The sequence below is a fragment of the Physcomitrium patens genome, chromosome 21 (genome assembly GCF_059467195.1).
Source record: "Physcomitrium patens ecotype Gransden chromosome 21, ASM5946719v1, whole genome shotgun sequence".
Lineage (NCBI taxonomy): Eukaryota > Viridiplantae > Streptophyta > Bryopsida > Funariales > Funariaceae > Physcomitrium > Physcomitrium patens.
In genome coordinates, this window is record NC_143430.1 from 13,850,735 (window position 1) to 13,873,680 (window position 22,946).

At 34.0% G+C, this 22,946-nt stretch overlaps 2 protein-coding genes across 2 annotated transcripts; one reads left to right on the top strand and one right to left on the bottom strand.

Annotated features, from left to right (window-relative positions):
- Window positions 1–1,192: 1,192 nt before the first annotated feature.
- Window positions 1,193–4,002, top strand: LOC112273927 (uncharacterized). The gene is made up of 4 exons (XM_024502986.3): window positions 1,193–1,852; window positions 2,126–2,469; window positions 3,017–3,074; window positions 3,260–4,002. The coding sequence occupies exons 1-4, from the start codon at window positions 1,741–1,743 to the stop codon at window positions 3,736–3,738; spliced, it is 993 nt and encodes a 330-aa protein (XP_024358754.1). The 5' UTR covers window positions 1,193–1,740; the 3' UTR covers window positions 3,739–4,002.
- A 13,675-nt stretch (window positions 4,003–17,677) lies between these two features.
- Window positions 17,678–18,459, bottom strand: LOC112274568 (small ribosomal subunit protein uS9). The gene has a single exon (XM_024504226.3). It carries the CDS (start codon window positions 18,368–18,370, stop codon window positions 17,936–17,938), a length of 435 nt encoding a protein of 144 aa, XP_024359994.1. The 5' UTR covers window positions 18,371–18,459; the 3' UTR covers window positions 17,678–17,935.
- Between the last annotated feature and the right edge of the window lie 4,487 nt (window positions 18,460–22,946).

Genomic DNA, 22,946 nt, shown 5'->3' on the forward strand with positions numbered 1-22,946 from the left:
ACAATTAACAAATATCTATCATTCTATTTTAAATTTTTTAAAATAAAATATGTATATGATTAATTTTTTAATCAAGATAAATAATCATTATATCTACAATATTTTATTTTATTTGTAATAATTGATAGAAGATTGCATCTATTTTGAAAGAAATCAAATATTAATTTTTTTACATTCACATAAAAATAAAATAGAAAAAAAATTATTTTTTTATTTTTTGTAAAGCTTTTATATGTACATAATTATATTGGAATATTATTTCACTGTCATTCTTATAGGATAATAATAGAAAAACACTACAAAAGATAACTTTGTTAATAGAGATTATGTCAAAAAAGGTTTGATCACAATCAAACTAAAAATAAAAGCCAATCATAGAATTACTTACATAGAATAAAAATAAGAGAATATAATAATAATAATAATAATTTCAAAGACTAAAAAAGTTAAAACAAAAATCAAAATAATTGTGGTATCCAATATGTTGGTTTTATATATATATATATATATATATATATGTATATGTGTGTGCGTGTGTGTGTGTATATATATCATATTAAAAAATTACAAAATATACACATCATATTGAAAACCAAAAATTCTTTTGAAGAAAGAAAATAAGTAAATATAATATGTTCAAATAGTGAACTTATTTATAAATATTATATATTAATAGGAAAATATTATAATGACCTACCCATTTAATAAATCAACCCACCCAATTGTAGGAATCAAGGGAGGTTGGGATGAGGGATATAATTGTAAAGTTGGTTTAAAGAGATGATCCATTTCTCTAATTGTGGTTATGATAGAGTGGATAAATTTAATAAGTAGGTGGGTCATTTTAACATTTGTATATGTATATATATATATATATATATATGAAAATAGAAGTACCAAGACAAGGATTTGAAATTTATAATCCATGTTACAGTTTTTGTAATGAATAGTGGTATCATGGTCCACTTCAATTGTGAGGATTTGCACACATAAAAGCAGGAACATTGTGTGCATCGATAACCGTCAGCACGATTGATATCCTTTGCTGACGTGGTATCGGGACAGCACACCATCCACGCCATCACGGGCCAGGTTACCGACCCGACCCGCGGATTCCTAACAGTGCCGGTATCCGGAATTGTTCGCGGATCAGTCATTCAATCAGCGCACAACCTCGCACTCAAAGCAATGAGTCGACGATGTCCACCCTGAAGGCCATTCATCCCTCGCTCAGTTGTAGTCTCTGAAGTAATTCGCATCAGTCGATGCTCATGTTGCTGATGTTTTACAGTGGAAATCGTCTCACTTCTGCAAAATTTCCTTTCTCTGCAGCAGGTTTTGTAGCGTGAGCTCCCTGCTTCTTCCCGCTGCTCACTCCAAGCTTTGCATTGATCTGTGGGTGTGAGTGGGATCCATTCGTTCCATTGTTGATTTCGCGATCGGTACATGAATCGTTTCTTTCATGTTTATTTTCCACTAGCTGGTTCGTGAAATGGGCCCCGAGAGTAGTAGCTGGGGTTGGGTAAGGTTGACTGCTTTACTCGTCTTGTTTTGGGTGTGTCGTCGAAGAAGTGTCCAGTTTTAATTGAAGCCGGGAACACGGAACAACTGAAATCAGATGATCACATGCTCAGCAACGGTTTTGAATTGTGGATGACGTGTAGTAGCGTCTAAAGGACGGTCGAATTGGTCGAATTGGTCGAATTGTGGAGGTTAAGGCTAGGGTTTTAGGGGTTAGAGATGGCGAGGACTGTGGAGCCAGACACCGCCCCACCGGCAGACACGTATTTCCCTCTAATATTGGGGCCTACCATATTGGAGTCGACTTCGACTCGATTTTATTCTTTGAGATGTAAGATTCTCCTCTGCGTGCTCATTTTCGATGCCCCATTCTTTTCTATTAATTGTGTTCATAGAGGTAGCATCTATAGCATCTGCTATCATCTTGAAAAGATTCAATGTTCAGTCGACACCATTGCCAACTAATTAGCATGGTTTGGCTCAGATGACTACAGTGTCATCCTCATTGTCTATGGAGCATTATTGCTGGATCTATTTCGCTACGCGAATGCCACCAATTGAAGCTGATCAATAATGTCTATTTTACGTATCCATCATCTTGCAGATGAATTCAAACCGGCCTCAATTGACACAGGCAGTCCCGGCACACTTCACAAGGGTGTTGAGAACAAGGTCACAGTGGAATTTTCGAATAACCAGGCTGGGAAGCCCAAAGTAGCTTTCCAAGGGAACATTGAGGACTGCAAGGATATGGATGCTGTCATCTTCTTCGATGGACAAAATTTTCGGCTGGAGCGGTTGCATAGAGCTGTGAAAAGCCTTCGGCATCTCAGGCAGGGAGAGACGGCTGCGGCTTTAGCTGGATGCGGCGGTTCGGGAGCGGTATCTCCCATCCATTCAAATGGGGGATATAACAATGCAGAGAAGAACGCCTTCAAAGCTCATCATGTATAGTGTTCAGTCCTGTTAATCACATTCTCTTATTTTGTCGATCCGGATGACGTTATGTCGTGGTTGATGCATTAGGTTCAGAAACATGTCCTTGAACAGGGGTCTGGCTCTTATAAATCTCCGATCTGAACAGTCATCTGTGAACAAAAAGAGATTCATTATTGGGTCCATAACGATCGCGCTTGCGTGTAAGAGAGACAAAAAGGAATCAATCTTGTGGCCTACTTGTTTGTCCAGAAAGTTCCTCAGAATCTAGAGTTTACTTATGGATTAGATAGTAGGAGCGTATATTGCAAGCTAATGTCTCTAAATTTGAACTTCGGCATGTACTTGTGTCAAGTTTGCTCAATGCCTCTGCTTTTTATGTAACCGAATATCATCTAAGTGAAGTTCATGAAACGGAAGGACGAATGAAGGTTGTAAGAAGGTATGAGAAGCCCAGTGCTGCAAAATATCAACGATAAGGTGGCTGTATCAATCTACAGGTCATCCAACTTCTTTATGAGCATCTATTTTGACATTCCTCGTGTCTGTTGCTACGCAGGTCACAGAGACTATCACAGATGAACCTGATCCTGCTCCCAAGCCTGAAGTAGCTCTAGGTACCTAACAGATAGTACCATCAGTAAATTGAAAGGTTTCTTAACATGCTAAGAAGATCAATTCAAAACTTCGGGTCTATGGATGAGTCTGAGTACTCCTTACAATACCTTGACATTGAGTTGTGTGGCTGAAAGACTTCCATCAAATTGACTTCAATCTGTGATATGGTGTTGGTTTTGTGCAGCATCTGCCCAAAAGAAGCCTGCAAAGAAGAAAGGAAGCTCTTCCAGAGCTTTTAATAAGAGAAATTCTGCTGTTGATGTCAAGGAGGCCTCTCCTGAAATAGACATAGACGAACTCGAGATTCATGAACCAGAACCAGAGCCTGAACTAGAGAGAGAACCGGAATTGGAACCGGAACCCAAGAAAACTAAACAAGCAGCTGCTCCGGTTGAAGAGGTTGATGTAGTTGGGGACGAATACGAAGAAATTGTAGAAGTTATCGAGGAGCACAGTGATTATGAGATCTTCAGCGAGGACGAGGAAGGTGATGGAGGTGGAAAGTCTGGGTCGGATCCTGCTGCAACACAGGCAGCCGCTGCAGGTGGAAAGAAGAGTTCAAGTGAAAGTGGTAGCAGTAGTAGTGACAGTGGTAGTGGTAGCAGTAGTAGCGAGAGCGGAAGTGACGATGATGAGTCAGCGAGCTCAGGAGATGACATTTAGTACTGTATTCTTTAGTAGAGCTTGGTGCGCATTTGCTCCATGCTTTTAGCTCTTCAGTGGTTAGGTCTTGTTGGATTTTTCTGTAGGTTCCAGTTGAAGCGACCAGAGAATCGATCCTGAAAAGTGGGGCTCCTTAAGTAGGTGTCCTTCACAACCACCAGCCATGATCATGGCTCAGGAATGTCATTGCTTCTACCACTGAACCTGGTTCATAAGTAATGTAATAAGGATGAGCTCTGATTTGAGCTGTCTGGTTTGTGAGTACTTCCGATTAGAAGGAAGTGGCAGTTGCCATTGATTCAAAGTTATAATGCAATTTTTAATTTTAGTTGTAGGAATCCATATTCGCCTTGTTGTAGTACTTTGGGTTGCAGCTGCCGTTGTGGACAAGATTTAGTTCCGCTTAGAACATGGTATAAAACGGTTTGCTACGGATGATTTGGACAGTACTTCATGCCAACACAGCATGTCAAGTTGATAGGGTACTGCAGCATATAGAGACGTAGACAAGATACTAGCATGAGAAACACAAAGAATGAGAAAATTCTCTCTTAAAACTCTGAATTGTTGTACATGCAATCTTCACAAACTCCAAGTTTCTGTCCTTGAAGCTTGATGTTTCAAACGCATTACTAGAATAATCAAGTAATGATTGGGAATCAGTGCTTCATGTAAAAGTAGATATTGAAAATGTGAGTTTTTTGTTGAGTTCACCAACTGGGGCTAATTTGAAAATGAGCATTTCGGGGTTCTCTATGATATTGCAGAATGAAATGATGTATGAAGTGTTGAGAATGTTTAGAAAGACATAAGAGTAATAGTAAGTAATATACACATACACAAGAGTAGTAGTAGTAAGTCATACACACAAGAGGGTTTCTAAGGAGAGAGAGCTTCATACATAAAAAATTTATTGATCTGATTGTGTCTTGTATACAAGAAGAAAAAAAGGAAGAGGATAAATAGTACTTCTCCACTAGATTCTAAATACTGTAGCTATAGTATTTATTGTAGTTTACAATAAATATTATGGAAAACACTGGCTACATTTAATGATCTCAACACTCCTCCTCGCTCATCATAATATTTATATAATATAAATTTTGTGTAGAATTATGATCTATACTTTTCTTTGATCTTGCAAGATCAAAAATTGTTGCCTTATTAAAACCTTATTTAGAAAAACCTTATTGTATTTAAGGACAAAACCATAGATGAAGAAAAAAGAGTACATCATTTTCTTTAATTATTTAAAGAGCTCATTAACTTTCTTATTCAAGAAAAGCAACTCACTGCATACCAATGCCATAAGTAAGTCGACAATGGTTGCACAATGGGAGAGCTTTGGTGAAGAGTTCAGCAAGGTTATTTGTAGATTCAATTTTCTTAATTATAAGTGCTTGATCAATAATCAAGTTATGGGTATAATTAAAATACTTTGGATCAATATGCTTTGTCTTGTTGCCTTTAATAAAACCAACTTACATTTGTGCAATACAAGCACTGTTATCATCATGCAAGATAGTTGGAGAATCATCATATAAAAATCCACATGTTATTTGAATGAATTTATCAATTGATCGCAACCAAATACATTTTTGAGTTGCTTCATGTAAGGCAATAATTTTTGCATGGTTAGATGAAATTACAATTATTGTTTGTTTCATTGATTTCCATAATATTGTAGTTCTATGTCTTAAAAATATATATCTTATTTGAGATTTAGCTATTGCAGTATCAGATTTATATCTTGCATCACAATATCCAACCAATTTTGGATCTGCGGATTGTGTGTAGTATAATCCCAAGTCTTTACTACCTTTTAAATGACGTAATAAATGTTTGATGTCATTCCAATGTTGTAGTGTTGGACGTGCACTATGTCTTGCAAGAACACTAACTGCAAATGCAATATCTAATCTTATAGATGTAGCTAAATACAAAAGTGCTCCAACCGCTATGAGGTATGGATATTGATCTCCCAATATTTCTTCCTCCTCCTCTCATGGATGGTATGGATCATGACTATCACGATCATGTCCAACCATTGGTGTGAACAATGAATAAGCATCAATCATATTAAATCTTTGAAAGATTCATCTAATATAAGTTAATTGATAGATAAAAATGCTACCATCTGTTACATGCATAATCTGAAGACCAATGCAAAAAGTTATTTTTCCTAGAATTTTCATCTCAAATTCACATATAAGTAGGTTAATAGCTGTAATACATGCAGATGTAGTGTCCACTAGGTTAAGATCATTAACATATACAACGATGATCACAAAACCAGTTTTATCTTGTTTGATAAACAAACAAGGGATTAGTAGATCACTTATAAAATTATTTGTAATTAAATAAGTTTAAAGATATTGATACCACATGCGTCCGGATTATTTTAAATTATACAAGGCTTTACATAATTTAATACCACGATATTGTCCTAGAGCGTGTCGATTTAGAGTTCATGTTCTAAGCCAGGTGGAACTTTCATATAAATATTTGCATCAAGAGAACCATATAGATATGTAGTTACTACATCCATTAGATGCATCTCAAGGGTGGCATGAACTATCATTCCAATAATATATCAAAATGTAATTGAATCCATGATTAGAAAATATGTGAATTCATAATCAATGCCAAATCGTTGAGTAAATCCTTGAGCAACAAGATGAGCTTTATAATAGGTTATTTGGCCTTGAGCATCTCGCTTGCATATTAATATCATCTTATATCCTATAAGGCGAGATGTAAGAGTGTCTACAATAGGACCAAAGACTTTTGTCTTACGTAAAGAGGCATACTCTTCCTCAATAGCAATTTTTTATTTTGAATAATCAGAGCGACGCATCGCCTCCTTGATGGTTTGAGATTTAAGATCGTCTTCCTCGCAAGAAAGGGCTTCTATAATCATATATGCGAATGATTCAGCTACCGTAATAGATGGTCTGTCCCAAATATCATCTGTAGTAGAATACAAAATAGATAATTCTTACTCAACTTGTTCTTATTCCTTCCAATTCGAAGATTGTTTTTCATAGGAATTGAAGGTACATTATGTATGGATATATCATCATGAATTGGTAGTCCCGCAAGATGAGTGGCAATTTCTTGAAAAATAATACCAAGATTAGTCAATTTTATAGCTTTCTACTTATGTGGTTGCTTATCTGGTCCACGAGTTCTTTTAGTTGTTGTTATTATAACTTGAGGTATTGTAGTCAATGGCACTGCAATCTCAGCAGGTGCATTCTGAGCCTCATTAATAGGAATTCTTGTAATTTTAGGTACATCATTGAAGCCATTATGTGTTTCATCTGCCATCCGTTTTAGATACAAAATCTTAGCAACTTCAATTTTTGCCAAAGATGTTGTAGGATCGAGATTCATTGTAAACATTTTTGGTGCTTCAAATATGAGTACTTTATTTCTTTGTTGATCGGATACTCCTCCTTGAAGAGATGGAAATATATTTTCTTCAAAACGGCAATTTTGAAGCATGCACTTAATAATGTGTCAGTTGATGGATCAACAATATGAATAATTTTGGTGAATCAAAACCAACATATATGCCTTCTTGTCGATGAGCTCCAATGGTATGTCATTGAGGTTCTGGTACTTGAATCCAAGTACGGCAACCAAATATTCGTAAGTGAGATACATTTGGAACACGATCGAAAATGAGCTCATGTAGTGAAACAATTTCAAGAGAAGAAGGGCGGAGGCGTATTAATGCTACACCATGTAAAACTGCATGACCCCACATAAATGCAAATAAATTTACGTGAAGGAGGAGTGGTCGGGTAATGAATTGTATACGATTTATAAATGACTCTGCAAATCTATTTTGAGTATGTTCATATGGAACACAATATGTCAACTTGATTCTTGTTACACTATAATAGTCTTCAAAAGATTTTGATGCAAATTCTTTTGCATTATCCATACGCAATGTTTTTATAAGATAATCAAGAAAATGTACCCGAAAATGAATAAGCATAGATATAAGATTGTCAAACACCATGTTTCGAGTTGATAATAATGAAATATGTGATTGTTTACCTAATGCATCAACAAAGACCAAAAAATAACAAAATGGTCTTGATATTGGATTAATAGGACCACAAATATCACCATGCAATCTTTCAAGCATTGGTGGTAATTCTTGTGGAAGTTTCTAAATTGAAGGCCAAGTAATCATTTTACCTTGCATGTATGCACGACATAATTTCATAGAGTCTACATCCGCACGCTTTAAATTGTGCCCAGTTATACATGGAATGATCTTTCTAAATAATGTGGATCCTGGATGTTCCAATCGTCCATGCCAGAGAGAAACACGACTCTCTGTTATAGATGATACAAAATTAAATATATTAAGAGGCCAGATCACAATTCGGTATAAACCATTTTATATAACAAAATCTTTTTCAACAACTTTATGGTTCTTTGCAAACCAAAACCTCTTTTCTATTTAAAAATGGCGATGGAGAGGTGATAACCATTAATATGCACATCTCGATAGTTAATCAGACTCTGAGGTGTTGAGAGTGCAAACATCGCATGTTTACATTTTATGATAGAATCCGCAGATAATTTTACCATCGATGTGCCCTCTTAGAAACAAAACACATTTGTTCCAGCCATGGTCATCATATTTTTAGTTTGCGAAGTTGAAGATTTTTTAATAAAAAATTGTTTATCTCGCAAGATAGTATGTGTTGTTGCAGAATCAATGAACGCATCATTTGATTCATCATTAGAGGTTTTGTCATTCATATAAGCTTCTAAGTCATCAACACCAATTGAATCTATGGATGCATCCATGGTATGAACTTCACGAGCCTCAGCTCGTAGTTTCTTATTTTCTTGGAACATTTTAATAAAATATTCTGAAGTACGGCACGCATGTTCTAAATGTCCAATCATTCCACACTTATGGCAAGAATGCATCTCTGATTTTTGTTTTCTATTATAATTAATAGTAGAACATTTATTCTTTCCATATGGGTAGAAATGGTCATGACTATGACTACCTTCATACTTATAAGCACGTTTTTCATGTTTATATAATTTTTTCTTAGATTTTAAAATATTAAGTTCATGAGATTTTGGACTTGTAGTTCTAATAGGATGAGCTTCTACATTGCCCAAGAGTAGCTCATTTTGCTTCTCCACAAGAAGTAGATAGGACATGAGATTAGAATGACTCTGAAATTTCATATTCCTATTTTGTTGTACAAATACACCAGATATAGGAGAAAATGTAGAGAGAGTTTTTTCAATCATTTCTTCTTCAGAGATGCTTTGTCCACATAATCATAATTTTGAGACAATACTATACATTTTACTATTGAAAGCATTTAAATTTGGAAAATCCAAGACAAATAAATTTGTCCAATTATGATGTGTGCGTGGAAGGAAAATGGTCTTGTGATGATCAAACCTGGATTTAAGATTCTTCCAAAGTTTTGTATGATTTTCCATTTCAAGTATCGATGTTATAATGTAGGTGTCAAGGACAAGAAATCGATGAAAAAAAAATTCAAACAAGTGAGCATTCACTCAAAGAGAGGTAACAAAATATATGTAAACAAGTATATATATTGAAAGAGAAACTAGAATGGCTATTGCCAAAAGACAACAAAACTAGAGACCCTTGAAACAGACTAGAAGCAAGAAAGGAGTTGACAAGAGTGAAGAAGCCTTCACTCTTGTCTCTATATATACTATCTAACTAAGAGCTACGTGGCGACATTCTATAGGACCTCCAATATGTGTTGACTTTGTAGGGCACATGCCTTGACTTACAAGGCAAGTTTTTCTACGTGTGGGCCACATAGTTAGCTTGATCTTTAAGCTAACAACATGTGTGGCACATGGCCAACTTGTTGACCACGTTTCTAATCCAAACAATCAATTAAAGACACCTATGAAGTCAAAGCAGCGTCTAGGAAGTTTCTAGGAAGCTTCCATATTAAATATTATAGAATTAACTTACTTTCATCTACTTTTATTTACTTCTATCTATTTCTATATGTAATTATTAGCTTACATGATTATGGCCGTAACATTACCCCCCCTTCTAGGGACGAGTTCCACGAGGAGCGGTCATCATATGTTGAGGAAATCTATGATGCGACGAATTGTATTCGCCACATACTCTGATCTCTGTTCTCTTCGAAGATGATTGATAGGGCCTCTCAACCATCGGTAGTATCCCATACCAAGGCGGGAAGACCACCCAGTTATTTGATCATTGTTGAGGCCTTCGTAACTTCCTTTGAATAGAATATTTGGAACACCATCAGGAGTTGTTCCTACCTCTAGCAAAATGACCAAACATCGGGAGTCCCTTCCCAAATCGTGATACCAAATGCATTGTAACTTGCCATCTATTCGAGGAAGAACATGTCGTTCTTGAAGATCTTCATCTTTATTGCATCGTCTTGAAGGTTGTGACAATCGTAATGTCTTGTCTAGCAGGTTAGCAAATGAAGGCTCTTGAGTCAAATCCGTTGGTTGTTGGTTCTCCATCTCTTGAGTATCACAACTACAAAGAAGCTACAAACAATGATTGAAAATAGAATGTTATCTTGCCTAGACGTTGTTTCTTTTATAAAGAAGGTTTTTATCTTGATTTTGATGGATGTCATTGATGAAAAGCCTCCACTGTGTTTGCTGAATTTGCAAGATTCTTTATTGGCTTCCATGTACGTTCACTAAAATCATATCCGCGCCAATGGACAAGATATTCTACTTTATTTTGACGCCGCCTTGAATCTAAGACTTCTTCTACTTCAAACTCTTCATTATTGTCCACTTCTATAGGAGGAGGTGGAGCTTGTCGTCTTCTTGGTATGTCCACTGTCTTGTATGGTTCAAGAAGAGACACGTGGAATACTGGATGGATTTTCATTGACTTCGGTAGATGTAAACGATATGCAACTGGATTGATTTGTGCAGAAATAGAAAATGGTCCCAGCCTTCGTTAGTCCAACTTGTCGCAAGGACGAGTGGTCTTGATATTACGACGAAGTAGCCATACCTTATCACCCACGTTGAGTTGTGGTTGCTCCTTACGATATACATCTGCGTTTATCTTTTGTCGTTCTTGAGCTTCCTTTAATTCCGCCTTCATTATTGCATGTAACTCTGACAACCGATTTGCCATATCTTCTGCTGCAGGATTATCAACTTTTGAAAAATCAAAAGCATCAAGTCGTGAATGATAGCCATAATTGGCAAAGAAAGGTGTTTGTTGCGTGGAGGAATGTACCATATTATTATAAGCAAACTCTGCCAATGGCAGAAGGGTTGTCCAATCATCTTGTAGGTAGTTGATGGTACACATTAAATACTGCTCCAAGACATGATTTACGCACTTTGTTTGTCCATCAGTTTGAGGATGGAAAGCCGAAGATAGCTTTATGTCTACTTTTAAAATCTTGAAAAGGGTCCTACAAAATCTCGACACAAATTGAGTTCCCCTATCCGATATGATATCTTTAGGTAATCCATAATAGCGATAGATATTATCCATGAAAAGCTTAGCTGTTTCTTCACCTGTGATAGATTTTGTACATGACACAAAATGTGCCATCTTGGTGAAATGATCTACTATCACAAATATAGAATCATAAGATCTTGAGCTTGGAAGATCTGTGATGAAATCCATAGAAACAGAAGACCATGGTTGTTCTGGTATAGGTAATGGCTGAAGAAGTCCGTAAGGTCGATGACGAGGAATTTTTGATCTTGAACAAATATTACATGATTGTACAAAGTCTTTGACTGACTTCTACATTTGTGGCCACCAAAAATCTCTTGATATGAGTTCCAAAGTCTTATTATAACCAAAGTGTCCTCCTGTTGGAAAATCATGACGTGCTTGAAGAACACGTAAACGTGCTTCTCCTTCTGAAACATATAGGTGTCCTTCAAAATATAATAGATTATTCTGAACTCGAACTTAGAAGAATCATGAGACTTAGAAGAATTATTCTTAATATCATATATAAGAGGGTCTAAAGACATACTGGACTGGATTTGCTTGAGAAAAGTTGAATCAACAGTCAATGTTGATTTCATTGCTCGGAGATGAAACTGCTCCGGTTTCAAGAGGACCGTTCTTTGTTGCTCAAAAGCTGCATCTCCTTCTTTTGGTGCAAAATAAGAACATCTAGACAATGCATCAGACAAACCTTGTTATTTTCCTGGCCGATAAGTGATAATGAAGTCGAATCTTGACAAAGACATACTCCAACGAGCTTGACGACGATTCAACACGCGTGCTGACATGAAATACTCGAGGTTCTTGTGATTTGTATACACAGTGACTAGACTAGAAGCGCCTTCTAGATAATGACGCCATTCTTGAAAGGAATCCACGATTGTAAGCAGTTCTTTATCGTGGATCTCATAATTGATCTCGGCTGCTGAGAATTTTCTTGAATGAAAAGCTATCGGATGAAGTTTGTCATCTGTTCCCATTTGTGACAAAACTGCATCCAAGGCAAAATCCGATGCATCTGTTTCCATAAAAAATGCCTTGGAAAAGTCAACACGATATAAGACTGGTGCAGATACAAACGATGTCTTCAAGGCTTCAAATGCTGCTTCCGCTTCTTGATTCCATTGGAATTTATCTTTACTAGTCAAGCGTGTAAGTGGAGCTGCAACTCGTTAGAAATCTTTGATGAAGATCCGATAGTAATTGGCAAATCCCAAGAAACATTGGACATCTCTTACTGTCCTTGGAATCTTCCAATCCATGATTGTCTGGACTTTCTTAGAATCCATCATGAGACCATCATTCGAAATGATGTATCCTAAAAAATCAACTTGAGTAGTGTGAAATACACACTTTTCCATCTTGGCGTACAATCCTGCATCTCTAAGTTTTTGTAATACTTGACGAGTATATATTTCATGCTCTTCGACATTGTTAGAATAGATCAGGATATCGTCTAGGTAGCAGACGATAAATTTGTCTAAGAATTCATGAAATACATCATTCATGAGATGTTGAAAAGCAGCTGGTGCATTCGTGAGTCCAAAAGGCATGACATTATATTCAAAATGCCCGTACTTGGTTCGAAACGCAGTCTTCCATTCATCTCCTTCTTTAATTCGTACTAGATTATATGCTCCTCTTAGATCTATTTTTGTATAGATCTTAGCTTGATTCAACTGATCAAGGAGTCCTGATATCAAAGGTAATGGATACTTGTTCTTGATTGTGATCTTGTTGAGTCCTCGATAGTCAACACACATTCGCAAAGATCCATCTTTTTTCTTTACGAATAGAATTGGAGCTCCTGCTGGAGATTTTGAATGGCGTATGAAATTCTTCGCTAAATTCTCGTCAATATATGTCTTGAGTTCAGCCAACTCATCTTGCGATAAACTGTAAATTGGTCCAAATGGTGGCTGAGTTCCTTCCTTGAGGTCGATTGAACAATCATATGGACGATGCTCAGGAAGAATATCTGCATTTTTTTTCTCAAAAACGTCTTGATAATCCTGATATTGACTTGGAATGCCACTTGAAGTCTTTACGCTTTCAGAAATAGGTGCAGTATAAATAGCAAAAGTTGATCCTTCTTTTGCTGCGTGTATAAATGCTTTTGTACATATAAGTACAGGTTTTACTATACTAGATTTATAACTTTTTACTTGCTTGGTAGAACTATTAATAATGTTTTGGGAAAAGTCAAGTTTACGAGAATTCCAATCTATTCGAGGATTATATTTTTCTAGCCAGAATAAACCTAAAATAACTGGATTGGACGGGGATTTAATTATGTTAAAAGCTATGTAGCTAACATGACCATTTATTGTTACTTTTATAGGGCGAGTTTCATGAGTGACATCTCCAGAAGACAAAGGACGGCCATCAATGACTTCTACATGTACGGGTTTAGTTTTCTGTACAAAAGGTATTTTATGACTTTTAACAAATTGTTCATCTAAAAAACATGCTGAGGCTCCAGAATCTAATAAAGCAAAGGCTTTGTAATTCTTTGGTCCTAAATACAATTCTATTATAAAACAAGAAGAGGGTTCTGAGGAGAGGATAGGACCTTCATTAGGAATTGTATAAGGTTCCAGCTGCACTGTCCCTATTGTAGCTGGACAAATCCATTTTTCGACATGTTGTCTTCTTTGACCGCCGTACCCCTCATTTTATAGTTATGTTGTTTCTTTGGACAATGTTGAGCAGTGTGCTTAGGTTCTCCGCAGTATAAACATAATCCTTCTTGACGACGACAAATCTTTTCTTGCTCAGTTAGGAGTTTAAAACGTACCGCGTCAATTTGCATGTCTTCTACTTTCGAATGTACGTTTGGCGAAGATGTTGATGTTGCCATTGAGTAATAACGTTGAGATTCCCGTGAATGATTCTTGGATTGAAATTCGAAAAGTCGATTATCACATTTTATCGCAAAATCGATTGCTTGACTCAAAGTTTGAGGATCAGGTAAGTTGAGCATCAATTTCTTTACTTCGTATTGCAATCCATAAAAAAATTGACTGATGAGTGCAGCATCATCCTACTTGATGTCAATTGCAAGTTGTCGAAATTGTGAAGCATACATTGTTACTGAGCGGTTTCCTTGTCGCAGAATTCGGATCTTGTTTGTTGCGACACGAGTTGCATCGTGTTCACCATACATAGATCGAAACTCCGCCAAAAAAGCTTCCAAATTGTCCAATATTGGATTTCGTTGTTCAAGAAAAGACGAAAACCACGATAATGCAGAACCAGAAAGTAGAGTGCCAATAAACCTGACTTGTGATCCTGGAGTTGGATAGCTTTGCGGTTGAAGTTCAATTGCCAATTGTACTTGATTGATGAACCCTCGAAACTTTGATCTTGTACCATCAAATTTCTTGAGTAAAGCAATTCTTGGTTCTCTAGTGCTTACATGGTGTTGTACAATTGGAGAAGGAATGTGATTTGGTGCAGATGTTGAAGCAGCTCCGATCATCTCTATATCTCCACTTTCTGCTATTCTTGTTCTTTCCTGTGTTGGTGAATTGAGTTGATGCATCGCAAGTATTAACTCCCTCAATTGTTCTTGCATTTGTGCCATTGCACTCTTCATTTCATCAAGCTCTGCCATAATGATACTAAGAAGAAAAATTTGTCTGATATTGCTCAAGACAAAAGAAAAAGAAAAGACTTGATAACAAAGAAGATACTAAGAACAATATCAGTTTAGAAGTGGGTAATCCGCAAACTTCTAATATACTTATGTCTTGTCAAGAGAAAGGGGTAATCCACTCTTACTCAAGAAAAACAAAGCTCTGATATTGTAAGTGCACTCTTGTCAATCTGTCAAGGACAAGAAATCGATGAAAAAACAATTCAAACAAGTGAGCATTCACTCAAAGAGAGGTAACATAATATATATAAACAAGTATATATATTGAAAGAGAAACTAGAATGGCTATTGTCAAAAGACAACAAAACTAGAGACCCTTGAAACAGACTAGAAGCAAGAAAGGAGTTGACAAGAGTGAAGAAGCCTTCACTCTTGTCTCTATATATACTATCTAACTAAGAGCTACGTGGCGACATTCTATAGGACCTCCAATATGTGTTGACTTTGTAGGGCACATGCCTTGACTTACAAGGCAAGTTTTTCTACGTGTGGGCCACATAGTTAGCTTGATCTTTAAGCTAACAACATGTGTGGCACATGGCCAACTTGTTGACCACGTTTCTAATCCAAAAAATCAATTAAAGACACCTATGAAGTCAAAGCAACGTCTAGGAAGTTTCTATGAAGCTTCCATATTAAATATTATAGAATTAACTTACTTTTACCTACTTTTATTTACTTCTATCTATTTCTATATGTAATTATTAACTTACATGATTATGGCCGTGACAGTAGGTACAAGATGACGACGAAGGAAAAGAAGTGCTTTCCAACGAATAGCAGGAGGAATAGAAATACTTATTGCAGGAGATTCTTCAAACATAATGGCATTCGAGAGTTGTTCTACAAATAAATTTATTTTTTCCATTTTTGCTTGTAATAGATAATTGTTTCCATCCATAGTCAATGGTAGAAATAAAAGAGCTTGAAAATATTGGGATGCACTAGTAATAGTTGGAACCATAGTAGAAGCAGTTAAAAATGTTGAACCATTCATTATAAATAAATCTGTAAAGAAAATACAAAATCAAGTAGAAAAGTTGAATAAAATGTACCTTTAAATATAAAGTCAAATAAAATGATAAACTTGAACTTAAAAAACAAAAATATTATTTTATTTTTTTAATTTTTTTAAGGAGAGAATGTGGATTAAAGCAACAAAACAGCAATAGGACGGCGACAGCAGGTAGCGACGACAGGGTAGGCAACAGCGGCAGTGTTAGTGGCGATAGTATAGCAACAACAACGACGATAGTTTGGCGACAATTCGATGGCTATTGAGCAAATGCGAGGTACAGCAGGAGCAAGGTGAAGCTGGATTGAATCAAGTATTCTAAGCAAGCAGGGCAGAGAGTGGAACAAGTGCCCTAAACAAGCAGCTAATGTGCGGGGACCAACAAGAAGAACAGCAAGATCATGAAGCAAACATTGAGCAAAGAGTAGCAAGAAAAGTCAAGACTAGAACAAAAAAAATTGTGATAGTGTGTAAAAGAGAGTCGTGCTGACAACATGTTGAGAATATTTAGAAAGACACAAGAATAATAGTAAGTAATACACACACGCAAGAATAGTAGTAAGTCATACACACAAGAGGGTTTCTAAGGAGAGAGAGCTTCACACATAAAAATTCTATTGATCTAGTTGTATCTTGTATACAAGAAGAAAAAAAGAAAGAAGATAAACAGTACTTCTCCACTAGACTCTAAATACTCTAGCTGTAGTATATATTGTAGTATTAACCGTGACAAGTAGCTTGTACATTCCTTTGTTGAAAAAGAGGAACAAACACACAATAGTCCATCAACAATTGTTACATAGAAATGAGAAGACTGCAAGTTGGAAATTTATTTAGACCACTAGGGATTACTGACAATTTGATGAAGAACGCAATATGACTAGTAACCATCTATAACAACTAAGTCTGCCAAGTTCTCCCTTCAATGACAATGTCACAACTGCAGATTCTTGCCAAGTATCAAGACAAGCTTAACAACACTAGGAAATTATGTGTTACCAACTACGTAGTTCCGAACAATCAAGACCTAATGCAACTAACCACACGATGTCCAACCTACTTTGATGAAAGAAGCAATGATGTCCAACCTACTTTGATGAAAGAAGCAATAACACGAAGACTGGAATTTCATTATCAGAATGTAGGCCTTCCACAGAGACTAAACATAGACAAAGGAATTCAAAGTTTAGGTTAAAGTTCATGACAAAGAACTAAAGCATTTCAATAATTAGAAACCTCTAAAAAATGAAAATAAACATTAGCTAGCATTATGATGGCGACAAGAAAACAAGGTAGAATTTTTACGGCTACTGATGGTATCCCCTTCACATGTGAAAAATAGACCTAAATGGCGAACAACACACCTAAATCATTCAGCGAAGGTAAGAATCTCTATAGTTAGGTATTGTGCTTTGAATCGTCCGTTCCTTAATTAGCTAGAATACGTCTATGAACATGGAAGCAATGCTTAGTGAAACCAGAGACGCGTATAAAATAACTTAACGGGCAGATACTGCGATGTACACAGTGATATTATCACACCCATGAATCAAATAAAACTTTTTGATAATTATTCCCTAGGTAAACTTAACTCGTCATCAAGGTCAAAACGAGTAACAAGTCACTTCACCCAAACCCTAAAAGAAGGGTAAATAACTGAGAGGGAGCGGTATCCCATACAAGAGAAAATGAAGCAAAAAAGCAATTGACATGCATACAGAAGACTGCAGAAGATCAACACAGTGCGTAAGGCTAAAGTAAAGGAGGCAGTGTTTCCATCCTGAATGAGGCATAGGCAAGAAAAACAAGGGAGGCTCCGTTTCCAGTTTTAGGTCAGACAGCTCTAAACATTTCGGCAGACGGAACGTTCCAGAAAAAATATGATCCACGAACACAGCTTTTGGGTGATCCAAACCTAAAACTCCGGAAAAAACCCCCTACCAGAGACAACGAATCACGTACACCGCCCCCACGACCACTGTAAACACTCCAATCGACCCGCCGCTTAACGGTAAGACTTCTGGAAACGAGAGCGAGCACCACGACCACCAAACTTCTTCGGCTCGCAGCGGCGGGGGTCAGCCACAAGCAAAGTCCTGTCGTACCTCAGAAGCACATCCTTAATCTCCTTCTTCGACTGCTCGTCTACGTACTTCTGAAAGTACGCCACAAGCGCCTTGGCAATGCTCTGCCTGATGGCGTAAATCTGCGAGGTGTGACCTCCGCCCTTGACGCGAATGCGCATGTCCACACCAGCGAACTTCTGCCTTCCCAAGAGCAACACGGGCTCGAACGCCTTGTATCGGAGAATCTCGGGCTCCACGAGCTCGATAGGACACCCGTTGATTTTAATCAAACCTCTGCCCTTCTTGCAGTAGGTCACGGCCACAGCCGTCTTCTTCCGGCCAAAACATTGCACTGACTCCGTGGGGGTGGCCATTGTCGATGGTCTAATCCTCGACCCGAGCTGTGGGGCTGTGACGCTACGCAGCGAGACGCAAAGAGAGTTTCAATGAGGGCGGAGGAGCCTTGAAAGTAAGTCCATGTAAGGGTTACCTGTACCCGGACGATACACTGGCGATATCCGTAGATACTCTCTGATACCCAGGCTGCCTGCATTTCAAGACACAGCAAACCTGCCAAAACATGTTTAGGCCCTCGAGCACAAATATAATTTCATGAGGTAGTATATTTTATTTGGCTTGTTAAAACGTTTTGTATGCTTTTACGTTCTGAATTAATACACTGTTCTTTTTTCCTAAAAAATATATTGTGAAAAATACCATATTAGTTCTATATTTATTAACATGTGGATATTAATAACATTGCATAACTACTTTAGTATGGAATCATTCTTGAATATATTATGAAAATATTAAAAAAATATAGATGAACCTCCTTGAAGATAAATTGTTAAGTGAATTAGGTTAAGATATTATAAATGTTTTTCCTTGAATATATGTAATAGTTACGAAGAAAAGTTTTGTTATATTTGCAGACATGTATTTCGTTATTACATAGTAAAAACATCTTTGTTGTGAATAAAGTTCCACAAAAATCATCCAACAACGTCACCTGTAATAAAATTCACAACATGAAAATAATTATTAACCATTCTTATTATTATTTTATTTGTATGAATAATTCCTCTCTAGGAAATATAGTTTTATATAGCACGTTTCACTTTATTTCTAATAAAAACTGTTAATAGTTATTTCTAAATATAATAAGATAAAATTTATGAAAATCAACAATTCTGTATGAAACTATATTCCCTGGAGAAGAATCATTCATAAAAAATTAAAAAAAATTAAAAAACCAATAACAATGACAATAATGACAACCACAACCATAATTAGCCATATAAAATAAATTTTCTTAATAAAATATTTATTAAACTATTTTGACATTGTATTTACATTAATTGACTATAATATTTAAGATTTAAAATTTTAAATATTAAAATTTTACCAAAATATACTAAAACATTCCAACCCGGGTCTTATATCCAGATCTTATATCCTAAAGATTAAAATATATCTCATTTTATTCATCAAAACACATTAAAAATTTAAATATTGATCTGTTTCTATTATTTAGGGATTATTTTCTGCAGCCTCGAACTCAATGCTTGTAATAATTTAAACTTTTTCATATCCATTGGTTGTAAAAAAAAAATAAAAAAACCATATATCTGTTATTAGCAAAAACGGCTTTTCTCTATAAAAAGAAAATTACTGATGTGATGATGTTCTACACATGTACACAAAAAAAACAATTTATCCCATTGTTCTAACACTAGTCTTTATCTTGTATTGAACATCATCTAGTAAATTTTTGTTTTAGTAAAATTCTAAAAGAACACAAGGTATTAGTATCCAAAATTGTGTAGCATCAAATATTCAATTCCATGGTCAAATGCTGCACTTTTGAATACTTTGATTTATTTCTAAATAAAAACAAAAAAAATAAAAATAATGCTAAAAAAAAATTGTGTTCTTATTTTTTGAAAAAAACAAACAAACAAACAAACTCTATAATCTAAATTTTACAATTAAGGTAATAAACTTAATTTTTAAATTATAATCATACCAAAAACATTATAATGTATAGTAAGTAACATTTTAAAAATAAATAATTTCAACAACAATTAGGTTTTTTTATTAAGTAAAATATCAACCTAATAATTTTAGAATTAAGAATTTATTAGAACAAGATGATAATACAATATATATTTTATTATAATTTTTGCACACATTTTTTTAGTATCATCCTCCCTTGGATATTTTAGTATCATCTAAGGCTCTTCTCAACTGAGAAGATGGGAGTTCAATTTAGAAACTTAAAAACAAGTTCCTAATAGTATTTTCATCAACAAAAGCCTAGGGATTTAAAAAGACGTACCAAAATATTTAAGAAGAGGAAGGAAATACTAAAATATCATTGCCATAGTTTATTACTATAGTTAATAAAAATATTATATATGTATTAATTTGGATTTTTTATAAAAATGTACCATATAAATCCATTAATATGTTAAATGCATTGATATGTTAATATATTAATATGTTAAATTAATAAATTAATGAAGTTTTAAAAATATTGCATTGTATTTCATTTCATAAGATTTATATTAATGTTAATTAATTTTCTTAAAACTAATCATAATTCAAAGACTAAAAATAAACCATGTCCTTTAATTGAACTAGTTAAAGTCTATGATTTTTCAAACCAACTTATAGAATATTAAAAAACTTTATCTTAATGATATTCTATAGTTTGTAAATGATAATTTGTGCAAGAATCAAACTGTATAGTTACTATTGTATCTTAAAGAACAAAATCTTAAATATGTAATCTACTTTTGCAACTATACTTTTTAATGGAAGATTGAATTTCTTCTTTAAAAATATTAAGAAATATTCTTAGTGTTTTTACAACTTATGCATAAATTATCTTAATACCTTAGTTTATTCTTGTGTTTAAAGAGACTTGACTTATATTTCATCAAATTATATATATTTTTATTTTTTTTTAAAGATTTTTAAATATTTGTATTGGCAAGATGATGGTATTTTTTCTGCTACTTTCTTATTTAAACAAGGAAAATTATATTCTATAGAATGTTTGAGAAGAGGTTTCAAAAGCTAATAAATAAATGAATAAATAAATGAATAAATAAATATCTTTAAAATATAGAACAATCTTTGAATAACTTTTTTTAAATGTTGCATATATTTATAATTGATTGTAGAAGACTATGAATTTCTTTTTGAAAATTTCAGAAAAGTAAAAACTATTTTAAAGTACATATATTTTTTGATTATATATATATATATATATATATATGTGCGTTTATTTTTAAATTCTATAAAGTGGCCAAAGTATCATTATTTTAACATCTTAAATACCAATGTTGTTTGCTACAATAAAAAATAAATAATTAAAAAATCTTATAATCATTATTAATATTTTTTGTGCTATTACATATATATATATATATATATATATATATATTATCAATGCACAAAAAAAAATTCTACATAAGCAATATATGTATTAATTAGATGAATATAAAAATATAAATTCTAAAAAATAATGTTCAAATAATGATAGTTTTAAATTTATAACTTAATTTAGTACCTCTATGGAAATTGTCTTTTTTGCTTTAAAATTATATATATAATTGATTTATACTGTTAGAAGCATATGTATGTAATAACTTATAAAAAGCCAATCAATACTTGTATAAATACTAACCATAGCCTGTGCCATTGAGCATTTCAATCTTTAGCACATCCATCTATTTTCTTAATTATCAATACTTCTTTGTTTCCTTATTTCTATATTTTCTTATTCTCATATTACATTTTTTTCTTTGTTTCATTATTCCCATGTTTCGTTATTTGCTTGTTTCATTATTCTCATGTTCCATTATTTCCATGTTTTGTTATTTTCATGTTCCAGTGTTTCCTTATTCCTATGTTCTTAGGATTCTCTAAGTTCTCTTCTTCACAGCCAAGCAAAAGACTTCTATGTTTCTTTGTATTAGACCCAAGTTATCTCATATATATACAGAGAGAGAGAGAGGGATTGATCAAGATAATAATGATAATAAAAAAAACTACTACAAAGAAAAAAGAGATTAAATAGTCTTGAACTAAGATTAGAATATAATAAAAGATATAACTAATGTTACCGCAATTTTTACTTTTGTCACTTACTCAATATATCTTTTTTATTTATTAATTATTTAAAAGAATGATAATAAGAATATTTCTCATATTTTATTTTAGATTTTTAATTCATAAAGAAATTCATGATGTTAAAATTTTATTTTTAAAATTAATAAGAATTTATTCATTTATTTTAATAATATTTTTAATTTAAAAAATTAGTTCATGATAAATAATAAAAAATTAATAATCTATATATATATATATATATATATATATATATGTATGAATAAAAAAATATCTTTTTTTTTATTTAGCATTGACAAAGGATGCAATTGGCATGCTAAAAATAAGAAGTTGTGGTAGCAATACCAAAAATTGTAGTGGTATATTATATATTAATTAATAAGAAGATTATCTATATGATTTTTAAATACTAAGCTAACTAACTAACTCACTAACTAAGTTGTAAATCACTTCCATGATAGCTATTTAGATTCAAATGTTTCTTTTATAAGCTCTTATTTTGATTTTTACTGCATCCATGGATATTAACATATCTAACAAGTATGAAAAAACATTCTAAGTTGTTAAAATTGTATATATATATATATATACATACAAACATTTGGTATGTTTACAAAATGTTTTTACAAATTTACAAACTTTTATAATTATAAAATATGTGTATATATATATATATATATATATATATTATACAAAAGACAACACAAAAAAATTGACGACCATTACCAAGGTAGATAATTGTATACTTTATGTGCAATATTACATTTGAATGATAGTGGAATTTGAAGTACATCCTATTAGCAACTATTGTAG